This window comes from Neopsephotus bourkii, unplaced genomic scaffold, assembly GCF_033783945.1.
Source record: "Neopsephotus bourkii isolate Nb327-2 ecotype Australia unplaced genomic scaffold, CSIRO-AGI_Nbou_v1 NB_567, whole genome shotgun sequence".
NCBI lineage: Eukaryota > Metazoa > Chordata > Aves > Psittaciformes > Psittacidae > Neopsephotus > Neopsephotus bourkii.
In genome coordinates this window covers 520209-532665 of record NW_026901068.1, presented here as the reverse complement: position 1 = coordinate 532665, position 12457 = coordinate 520209, and the positions used below count along the sequence as shown (strand labels likewise).

General features: G+C 36.7%; 1 protein-coding gene across 2 annotated transcripts in view; it reads right to left on the bottom strand.

Moving 5' to 3' along the window:
- The window catches only part of CDK17 (cyclin dependent kinase 17), a 91316-nt gene that overhangs the window by 46758 nt on the left and 32101 nt on the right, over window positions 1-12457 (bottom strand). The window contains exons 2-3 of one of the 2 annotated variants that reach the window (XM_061351234.1): window positions 8121-8269; window positions 3542-3580 (exon numbers count right to left, since the gene is read on the bottom strand). In XM_061351234.1, coding sequence (XP_061207218.1) covers window positions 3542-3580; window positions 8121-8238 — 157 coding nt within the window. In that variant the 5' untranslated portion in view covers window positions 8239-8269. The remainder of the gene's footprint in view (window positions 1-3541; window positions 3581-8120; window positions 8270-12457) is intronic. The other variant, XM_061351236.1, reaches the window with a different exon arrangement.

The following is a 12457-nucleotide window of genomic DNA, read 5'->3' as shown; positions in this document are numbered from 1 at the left end:
CTTAAAGGGCCATGCTACCACTTTATTTCCTGTGCTGGATTTACTTAATGGGATTTACCTAATCTGAGCTCCAGAGAGCCTTCAGAATTGCCTGGCATTGCTATGCGAGGCTTCACCAACTGACATACTGTCACACATCAGTCAGCTGCTCCATTAAAGAAAGTGTTTTCATTAGGAATGTAAATGCATTTTAAAATTTTATGAATATATAATGCCCCATATTCAACTACCTCTTTTTCTGCCTTTTTTTGTTTTTTTTTAATGTCCCGTGAGTATCTCTATCATATGACAAAAAGACCAAGCTAGCTTTCAGATTTCACTGCCTAAATTCTGGAATGATATTTACTTCAGCTAGCCTTAATAAAGAATCAAAACCGCCTGTCATACATGGTGACATTTTCCCTTTAGATCAAGCACCTCTGACAGAACTAAGTAAGTCTGCAAGGAAAAGTATTCTTCAGTAAACATTATCCAGGCTGATCATGGAAACCATACAAATACATAAACATTATACTGTAATTTCATACAAATAAAGTAAAAAAGACCTTTTTTTTCCTAATCAAAATGAAGTATCAGAGAACTGATTTAGGTATATAAGTGGACTGAATCCAGGCATGCTCCATACTACAAGTAAGGATGAACTTCTGTGCAAAAGCAAGCCTGCCACAATTCACTGCTGCGACCAAAAAGGTGGCTCAAGGTTCTCCCCTTGGCAAAAAAAAAGTGTAACTTTGGTTTAGATTTCTGAACCAGATCACCCCAGGCATGCAGAGTGCTGGCGCTGACAAAAGGGTAGAGGCAGAACCTCACTCACCACTTTTAGCTGGAGCTTGACTTTGGACTAGCTCAGCTGTAACAAAATCCCACTAAACACCCTGAGAATCAGCGACTGATTTTTCTAGAACAGGTCTCTACACAGTTTCTTTTCCATTCACCTTGACCTCACCCTTGCTCCAGAAAATTTCCAAGGTTTCTTAATTAGTTTTTTTTTTCTTTTTTGGTTTTTTTTTTTTTTTACTTTTCTGTTTTCGCATGAAATTTGGAAATGTCAAAACTCTACGTATGCGAAACTAAACCCTCCACAGAGCCTTCCATTCATGAAGCTTGCAATGCTTCACAACCTTTTAAAGTTATTTATATTGACTGTCTCAAATGCGACTGTGCTACATCTTAATCATATTTTGGCATCATCAACTACGTATCCATTTAACTGATCTGAATGTATGCTCTATTAATAATTACCCAAATTTTACCTGTCTTCTGGCAAAAAAAGACTGTTTTTTTTTTCCTGGACTTTCAATACAAAATATTTTGAACAAACTGCCTTACTGAAGTAGCTGTTGTCAAGAAGCCTGTTATTTCTTCAGAAATCATAGAAAGCAAGTAGGTGAATTTCTGACATTTTAGAGCTGGTATGCTGCACTATACGAATTTAATGACTTGGCTATAAGGCTGTCAGACCCACTCAGTAAAATTAGTTGACTGTAGGTGATGGCTCTCATTGAAGAAATATTGAAGTAACTCAAAGCAGCTATACGTTCGCTTTACCTGTACTTTCAAGGGGCTGCATGAGGAACACTGCAGAAAATACTCTATACATTATTTTATGGGGTTGCTTCCTTGCACTCCATGATACTCAGGAAAACATTAAGTCACTCTAAAAATATAGCCAATAACAGTAAAAACCATATTTATCCATTAAATAATAAGGTGGAACCTTCAAACTGTTGACTATTATGATATTAAAAACCTAGTAGAACCGCAAGGGATTCCCCTATTGCTCAAAATTAATCCATTTGAGTACAGCAATCATGTCCAGAGCAAACGTTTGTCACTTGGAAGACATAGGGCAAAAAATATTGGTAGCATATTTGCAGAAATCTGCTGACAGAAACTGAAGAAACAGTCTTCAAGTTTCCCCAAGAAATGAAGTACCTCAATGATTAAAATGGCACTCTGAACTTTTTATTTTTTTTAATTTGGGACAGAAAGGACAGAGATTTTTCCCAAGGTATCCACTTAAACTGCAAACCCAAGAGATAATACACAAAGCAAAAAAAAAAAAAAAAAGAAAAAAAGAAAAAGAAGGAAAAAAGATATCAAAACATCTAAAAGACACTACAAAAAGCCTTTCAAAGTTAACTTCACATATAATGAGGCTTTGCCCTCAGCTTAGGTACGAAGGCAAAGAAGATCATAATCAAATGAAACATATTCAAAGCCTAAAGGTTCCCTTTGAGATTGATGTATTTCATATTGTTTAAAAGACAATTCTCAAGATAGTACTTCTGGTCATCAGAACATGTAGTGGAATATAAGAAAGGCACTCCCATACCTCCGATCATACATACATGACATACCACTAGCTAATAATCCTCCTTTTAAAAAGCGTAACTCCAGAAGGCATCACACTACACCAAATCTTTCAAAATACTGTTTCAAGTACAATTTGAAACCAAGTGAGTCAGCATCACAGGCAATATACAAATATCCCTGCATCCCCCCCATACAACCACACTGTAGCTCCCAGTGCCTGCAAGTATTAGTAGGGTCAGACTGCCAAACACATCCAGAAACAGAATCTGTCTGCTTTTTACCCTACTTTCAGAAATAACTGTGTTGACTAGTTATGTGCATTTCACTTTTCTGTATTTAACAAAGCCACCTGAATGCCATTTTGAGAATAAAACTCTACACATTCATCAGTGAGCCTACACTAGCAGGAATTTGGTCTATTTACTGAGTCTACTTCTGCACCCAAGCATCACGCTCTCCTGCCAAAACTGCATTCTTCTTGTGAAGGAAAACATTTATGAGTGGACAACAACCCCCCTTCCCTGAGACTACTGATCTCTGCAGCATGCTTTCAGGCACTGAATTTTCATGCTCATTTCACTTCATAAGCGCTTCCACACATGAATAGAGCTTCCAGGATTTGTGGGAAGAAGCAAATTAAAGCAGAAGGGAAGAAAGAACACTATGTTGAGCAGCGTACGCGGGATGGAGAAACCATACTGAACAGTAATAACAAAGACTGATGTATGCCACAGCACAAAAGGGCACATCCAGACTATAATAAAAACATCACCAGTACGGTAAAAAGGACAGTACCTGATTCGATACTTAGCTGTGACAGCTGCCAGTTATTTCCAGTAATCTGTAGCTCTAGAATGAGCTCTAGCACTTCCAGGACCTTCTTCCCCCACCGATATTTTTATAGTGATACTTTCCTCCAGTATCAACAGAGAAATGTTTCTGATTTATTACCAGCAAGTATTTCTGTGCTCATATTTTCAATTCAAGAACACAGTCTTGGAAATATGCTGCAACACACTGTTTTTCTTCCATACTCAAGGAATCACACATAGCAGATGGAATGGGAGTTTCTCAGCTGTACTGAAGATGATACAAAATGACTACAACTACAAAGACATTTGGATGTTCTGAGACAGTATTGCAATGTGTCAATTTTTATAAACATTCATTCCTCTTACCAGAGTATTAACTAGTCATTAAGGCCTTAAACCTAAAAGACACTTACGCACTTTACTGTAGCTGATCCTTCCATTATTACTCACACCTGTAAAATTACAAAAAGATTATGCAAGTGTTTGTGAGACTGGATCCTATGATCACACCACTGAGCTAGAACAGACCAAACGGAAATAAATATTATTCTAGAAATTAATGAAGCCATTTCTATGAGAAGCTCACTTTTTTGGTTTAGTATATATGTGCATATATATTATCTATATATAAAAATGAAACTTGCCACTACAGAATGGCTTTCCAAGTTACTTATATATTACCATGAGATCTGTGGATGTATTTTTGAACATACCTTGTCATTATTCTCAAAAGCATGCTTGGAGTTTGTGATAATGTATTTTGTAATATTAGACAATACAGTCACATTTTTCCCTTTCATTAGAGAGCATATTCATATGTATTTAAAGTATTTGCATAAATTTCACAGTTAATTGGGCTTTAAATATGCATGATTTGGATGTTACTTCTAGCCAAATTTCGTTAGTATGTCATTGGCATGGAAAAAATTCGGGAACAAATTCAGTTGTCAACTTCTACAAATTACCATTTAGTATTTTTAATATTAATCTGAATACATATCACACATATTAAGGTAGAACCTAGAATTAAAAAAGCAAGCTGGCACATTGTTAGCATGCTTGAATCGAGACAGAATGAAAAATAAACAACAAAGCCAACTAATTGCTTTTATATGTTGAAATGTTAAGAGATCATGAAAAGCTTCTGTACTTAGACAAAAGACTAGCCCAAAGTATACTTCATACAGTCCACAGTTCATAAGGCTTCAGATGTGTATTAGGCATTTCACCCTCTGTTTTTATGGTTTATGCATCTGATTTGGTGATGCCTCCTCACCCAGCAGCCAATTATGATGAACATAATTTGTAAGGCAGCTTTAATTATACACAGGTTTCTGGTCACTAAATAATTTGATGGTGTTCAAGAAAACCAAAACCAAACCCGGAACTGTTGGGTATTCTACATTCACTGCAATAGCTCTGTGCTACTGCATCAGACAGTATGGGCTGATCCCTGCTAATCCCATTTTGCTGTTGATGGATGAACGTTGCATACTGAGATTGTACTGACTGATGAAGGAGGTTATGTATGAAATGAGATTGCACACAAGCAGTTAGCTGATTCAGTGGTATCAATGCACTGCAAAGAAATTAAAAATTATGCATCTATTTTTATGTCCATGAACTACTAATGGGACAATCTGTTCTGCACTAGGAGTACTGTTCTTTAAAAGCAAATCTTCAAACAACCCACTCAAAGCTAGAGCTAATGACAAAGTGGGGCTCCGAACTGCAGCAGCAGTTAATTGAAATCAGAGGCAACCAGTCTGGGAGAGAAAATGTTACACTGAACAAGACAGGTTATTACAGAAGCATGACCACAGGGAAAGGTCCCTGGTACTATGTGCATGTGATCTACATCTGGAATCACAGAGCTGAACTGGAATTTTATAATACAAATTTTACAGGACATGTCTGTGAAAATCAAAGAGATGAGTGTGGATTCTAGGTAAGCACAGATGTGGTTTTCTACCGATGTAGCCTACACAACCTCTGCAGTTGAGTTACACAGCAATTTTCCAGGAAGGAAAAAAACTGGGTATATCAAATTATATCCCTCAGTGAACAACCATCAGAATGGAAGAAGAAGAGACAAAGCAGGTGATTTGCTAGGAAGAAAAAAATAAAAAAGCAAAATAGAACAACAGTGGAAGAAAATTCTGCCATAAAGGCCTTCAGTGTTCAGGGTCTATCTCTGCCTTCTGGAGCGAGAAGGACAGTTACTATGCCCTTCAACCATCATTTCCCAAGTTCATGATGTAATAACAGTTGAAAACATACCATATGTGAAGAACCACCTTCTGAAGACTGTTTGTGCCCCTGACTTTGATTCTCTGTAGATCAAGATACTGGCTTGCCTTTGATTTACTAGTGCTTTTTAAGTTCCTACAAGATCAGATCCAAAGCCTCCAAACTGGGCACACTTCTGTTTCTCTGTTCCACAGGGTAAAAAGGAGCTGTTTATTACTCTTAAAAGCAAAACTAGGGAGACTGTTACTCCTAACTTCTGAGATCAGCACCACTGCAGTAAAGATGCACTTTCAAGATCTTAAAACTGTTCTTCAAGAGACTATATCCTCTCATGTGTCTTGGATGGATATTTATAATAAGTAACTAGTATTCTGATTTTACAAGGCAAACCTTTCTTATTTAAGCACTTTAAGTGCTTACACAATTAAGTATTTTTTTTTAAATAATGTCCACTGAAGGATGTTTTTTTTCCCCCAGTCTATGTTCTCTACCAAACCTGTCTTTCACCAAAATGAGAGAACTCATTTCCTGTTTTTTCCAGCAATTGTTTTTGCCCAAACCCCAATTCCTACAGTCTGCCTGCAAACTGCTCCTTACAAAATATTTTGATCTGCAGGAAAGTTAGAGCTTCCCTTAGAAAAGCAGGATTAGCTGGTGTAGCAAGCATTTTCCAACCCTACTTTCTAAGAAAAGTAGAGTTGGAAAGGAAAGGAAAACCAAAGGAAAACAAAAATCCACAAAGCAGTATCCTGTTCATCTCTGCAAGATCAATGATAGAACAGGTACTAATATATGCATTCTAGAAGTATCAGAAAAAGGAAGCAAATGTCATTAAACCTTTTTTAAGTGACATAAAATTATGAGTTAAGATTACACACAGCAAAAGTATAGTTTGTATTTATTATTCTTCCTCTTTCAAGATGATCAACACCACCTCAGTATCCAGACACTTTACTAAGGCACCAACATTTTACAGCTGTAAGCATAGCATGTATTGTAACACACAATATTAGCATAGAAGCTTCCTTTTGGCCAATGTACTAATGCAGACAGCAAAATAAAAGGAGCACCAAAAGCTAAATAATGAATTTTCAATTAGAAACATTTTATTGAATTGTATTTTTATCCCTTTTAGTATCTACTGAGAAGTTAAGTCTGTCAAACTTCAACAAACATGCAGAAGACACCCAAGTATTGCGGTTTGAGATACTTCTCGGATAAATATTACAAACTGCAAACAGATTCATACATGGTTTGAGGTGATGCAACTCATGCTTCTGTAAACAAGTTATTGTGCCCTCTGTCCCTTGAGCTGGCATCCAGCACATGGTCCAGTTTCAAGTAAGATCTTTTCATTCTTCCCGGATCCAGTTTTCAACTGAGTCAATTCAGCAACCAAGTTCACTACATTCACTGATACGGGTGACAATTTTTCATGCTTATTTCCCAGTGTGAAAGTAATATTCTTAGCACTTATTCGCATAATAAAATCAATCTGTCAGAAGTATATGCAGGTCGGAAGAAAACACCCATCAGTGAGAAGGGTGATACAACTGAAACCATGTGGGACAACTGCTTAATGTCTCAGAAAGTACTTAGTAGATATCACTGCAAAAATACTTCTAACATTGTTTCATATGCTGCTGCATCAGCATGTAAGAAGTTGTAACAAATGTAATTTTCCAAACTACTGGCCATGGCCCATGATGATGACAGGTAAATATCAATAAATATACTAGGAGTTAAGAGTAAAAAAGGAAAACACTAGTAGCTTTGTTTTGCCAAAGGTACATTAAGCTTTTAAAAGCATGGTATGGAACAGATCTTGGATGGGGTTTTAAAAGTCTGCAGGGCAAATTCCATTGTCTCTACTTCTGCTTAAATTTCTCAGCCCTGTCAGTTTTCAGTGGGAAAATTCAGAATTATTTACTGGTGTGACGTGGGGGAGGGGAAAAAAAAATCAGATCCTTTGATACTTGAGAAAATCTTAAGACGTCAGCAGAGCAATAAATAACACTAATCAGCACTGAAGATGAAATATGACTTAAATGCTGCAGCCCAAGGAACAGAGCAAAGCAATAAAGATCTCTTCCAGTCATTGTATTTGCAGATTGCATTCAAAAGCAGTATCATCATTAATGTGGACTTTACAGCAGCCAGTACATTTATGGGATCAGCCAAAGACTTGCATAAGAATACACAGGCAAGCTGGTTATCTTGAATGTTTCTAGTCACCTCCATATTGCTGAAGTACTATTGAGAGACCTGAAGAGGTGACAAAGTTCTCAGACTCGTGCACTGCATCACCAATGATAATGTAAACAGCTTTATTTGTAATATTTAAGCAACTACTATCAATCATATTACCAAATAATGATTTTGAGGAAAAAAACCCTAAATTTGAAGCCATATGAAGTTGACATGAGACCCACTAAATTCATACAATTAATGTTTTGTTTACTGAAAGGGCATCTATGATCCTTGCTGCACACAATGTTAAATATCAATTTAGGTGGCTTTTGATAAATAGCTCTATAATAGTTCAATACCAAAACAAACTAATATGTAACAACATATCAACCTGTTAAAAGAAATAGGATATCCAACGTAAGACAAATCAAAAGAAAAGCTGAGCCAGCAAATCCATGCAATTGTGAAAACTGAAATAAAACCCAACAACGCCTACTTGAGTAGGGCCTCACAAAATTCTTACATTTTCTGGGAAGTGAAAGATATGCTTACCGTTATCTTTGCTGCTGTTTTCTTCAATTGTCATTTGTTCTGCTAGCTCAGACAGAGATTCATCAATGGTCTGGCTTCCACGCAAGGTTAAGGAAAGTCTCCTCTTAAACTTTTTCATTCTATCAATATTAAGTCTGGCTTAAGGAAGCCTGAAAAAAAGGGTGGAGAAAAAAAAGAGTTCAGAAAACACCATTTAATTACCTCACATAAAAATGCAGGAAGGCTTACAGAAAATTTAATTAATATGCAAGTCATCCGTAAAATAATACCCTTATAACAAGACTGCTCTACTGGACTGAAGAAGAATGTCTTGAGCGGTAGGTGCCATAACCCCAACAAAACAAACAAACAAACCCCCCCCAACAGCTAATTTGATTACTAATTTTACAATCCAATAATAAAACATACAGTCATCTGAAAACTTGACAGTATTCTGTTGCCTTCTCTGCAGCCTCTTTCACCAAACCCACTGCGGAGGAAGAGGCTGGAACTTTCTCTCTTTTTCAGCCCATTTGTTTATGGACCAGAAGGTACTGAATTTCTCTCTATTTTGCCCTTTTCACAAAAGGAGGAAGGGGACAATACTAAAAGTCTTAAAAACAAAAGCAATTCTCAAGCCTGATCCCACCTAGGGAAATGGATAGCCAGGGCCTGATAACAACAGCTAGAATGGATGTTTCTCTACAGTCAGGCAATAAGACTAAACTGGGAACAAAGCAGGAGGCACTTTCTCCATGGAAAGCAGTAAGCAAACAAACAATAACAACTAGGGTCCACACCATAAATACGCTGCCACAAGTCTAAGCTGGTAAGTGAATTTTGCAGTACGCCATACATTTGCCCTTGCACGACAAGAAACACAATTCTGTCTTTCGTTACTCCATATGGGCAAATCACCCTAGATGTTATTTCACAATAACTTGTTCATCTGCTCATAGCCTCCAAGAATCACACAGGCAGCATCAAACACAAGCATGGCATACTTTTAAGCCTGAGCTGTTCATGTTTTTCTCTTGCATCAGCCTCTTTGCACTCCAAAACACACAATTCACATGCAAAATTGAAAAATTTCTTCAAAGTTCTCCTTTAAACAGAAAAATGCAGAAGGTAGTATGCTAAAGATCTATATTTAGTAACAAATTGGAATACAATTACTTTTACATTGACATTGCCCCTTTACATATATGCATTTCATCTATGTAGCTTGCTTATGCTATGTAATAAAAAGGAGAACAAATCAGTGCAACAAGTTGGAAGTGGTTGTTGGTGGTAGGAGAATGCATACATACGCTAAATCATTACAAGACTATATTACACAGGACAGTGAGTAACACATAAGGATGGATAAAAGACCTTTGGAATTTGAGCCCCAAAGTCTGAGATGAACAGTACAATCCCTGGCAAAGCAGCAGCCGCATCCAAGGGGAAAGCGGTGGATTACAAAACAGGGTAACGTCTTAGACAACCACAGCTAATCTAAGCCAAAGTAGTCAGACACCAGGTAAAGATACATAGGAAAGAAAAAATTATAAATGCCAGAGACAATGTTAAGCCAGCAGTTTCTAAACTGCCCTTTTAATGCACTGCTGTGTGTGCAAGAAAGCCACACCTTAGTATGAGTAATTTTTCTCTCTCCCACTCAAAAGCAGGATATTCTTATTGTTAAGGAACAGCATTCAGAGAACGTTCCAAGGGGAACATTCACTTTTCCTGTTCAGGCCCTGCTTTAAAGACCTTACTTAAAACTGGTTTATTTCTGTATTTATTTTATTTTTTCCAAACCAATGGCCTCTGTTTCTCTTAAACCCTAAGATTTTGCAAAAGAGAGAGAGGGGAAAACAAATAAAAATGAGGACACATCCTTTATATGTGGTTTTACTTAATTCTCCTACAGCGTTCTTGGAAACCTGCATCCTTCTGCATGTATTATTCTCAAAAAGGATACATGCAATTTTTAGCTATGTAATGCCCTAAAGCTACCTGACAGCATAGCAATTTCTTTCCATTTTCCACTTGACAGTAACTGAAAAAACAGATGCCTTTATATGAAAACAGGCCTTTCCTGGCTTTTGATCTTGATTTAAGCCTACATAATTTTTTAATCAAAAAGGTCTAATGATGAAAAATATTACTTATAAATTAACAAACACATGGGTTAGAAAACCCAGAGACATTCTAAATCTCAAGCTAATATAAAAGCAAATATTTTGCTAACTATGGTTACAAAATTTCTCCTATTAAAGGAAGGCTTCATACTGTGTTGAAGCACCATTTTAACTAAGATTCTGAATTAAGTTCAGGGATTGACTTTGAAACTATATAACAGTAAAAACGAATTGTGAGTGGAAGTCTGTGTGTTAGTGAATGCTTCTTTCTATTGAAATCTAATTCAGGTTTTTTACACAAAAAGATGCTCACTGATACGAAAACAAATTTTCCTCCCTTAAAAGCATCAGTATTCTTGGTAATTCAGATGCGTAAGCGATGAATATATTTAATGGAAAAAGGAATGAAATAAAAATAATAAAAAAAAATAGGAGTGACCAGTATTTAGCACTTGGAAATGTCCTAATCTCCAAACTTTTTCCCTTCTTTATTCTCACTTCCAGCCAAAGTTGCAGAACCTACTAAATGTTGGTAGTTTCAGACAAGATCTCTAGGAACAAACTTTGAAAATATGATCCATGCAATCCAAACCTGGCTTCAGTACTCTAAAATGACAGCAATTTCACAGAAAATTCAATTCAGTTTAAAAAAATTGAAGGGAAATCATCTGCTATTACTTTTCACCAATTCCTAACACATGTTCTTCTTTTCTCCATTTAACAGTAATTCTAATTTAAATCCAAAATTGAGTTCCCTGATTAGTAAGATATATCTAGTGGCTATGATTAAATGCAGTAAGACTCCAGACGTTTGCTGAAGTTCTTAACATTTGCAAGAAGAATAAGTTGTTATTTTTGAGTTTCAGAACAGAGCCTGGGGCTTGACTATTCTATTCTGTAGATTTATTTACTCTGAATAAGTCATACCCAAATCAAATACTTTAGATGCCACAGCAGATAGATGCGTATACTTGAACACAACTAATGCAAATTCTAGTCTTCTGAAGACAGAATGAGGACAAGCATTCTGACACAATACTATCTGATACAACCCAGAAACAGAGACATACTTGTTCACTGGAACAGGTTGCCCGAGGAAGTTGTGAATGCCCCATCCCTGGCAGTGTTCAAGGCTGAGTTGGACAGAGCCTTGGGTGGCATGGTCTAATGTGAGGTGTCACTGCCCATGGCATGGGGGTTGGAACTAGATGATCTTACGGTAATTTCCAACCCAAACCATTCCATGACTCAGTCCTTACACTGACATGAAATGCAAGAAGAGACAATGTTTTAAAGTAACTGTTGCTTCTTATAAGTGACCTCCAGTCTAACCCTGAAAAGTTGGTGTCTGTCTTTAAAAGCAAAACCAGTTAATCCTTGAAAACTCCGCTAAAATTTACCTTTCATATACTTTTCTCCTTAAAACCTGCATAAAAAGTATTTGTCAACATTCAGTCATTAATACAGTTTTCTTCAACAGTTTTAAACTTCACAATTCTAAATCATACAGGTGAGATCACACTTAAACAAGTGGGTTCTGGCTCCCTTTCTCTATAGCAGGCCAATCCTCCCCAGAATGCCTGTAGCAGATCACTTCGCAGCTAGCAAACACAGATATTCATCCTGCCTATGCAGAAGACAAACATTAAAGCATTTTCATTCCAAAGAAATAACTCAACTAGAATCTGCACTCATCTATTCAAAATCAGAGGTGGTATAATGCCAGTGGCTAACATTCTCAATAAACCCCTCAAGCTCCCAGGCTTTTGGTACATTGAAAGTGAAAACAGGGATACGTAAGATCTTTATACACAATTAACATATGCGGCATGCTTAATCCTTTTAAATTTAAACAAGCTCAGCCAAAAGTTTCAAAACCAATAAAGTTATTTAATAGGTTACATTTCAGTCAGTTTATTTCAGGAGGTTCACAAATACCGAAAGCTCACTCAGATTTTGCTGATTCAAAGCCCTTTGAAGTCAAAGGGAACCTGTGCTTCAACTTCAACGCACTCTGGATCAGACTAAGTGCTGACTGTTCTTTTTCCAGAAGTTATATTGCATTAAAATGCACCTACATAGAAATTAAGCATTATAAAACTACTTTCCCACTTAGACACACACTGAAGTAGCTGACTGTTCTTACAACCTGCTTTACAACACAATAGGTGTTTTCCAAACATCTACAGATAGTTCTTGTTCTGAAAAACTCTTTAGCTGTCATCTCAGATA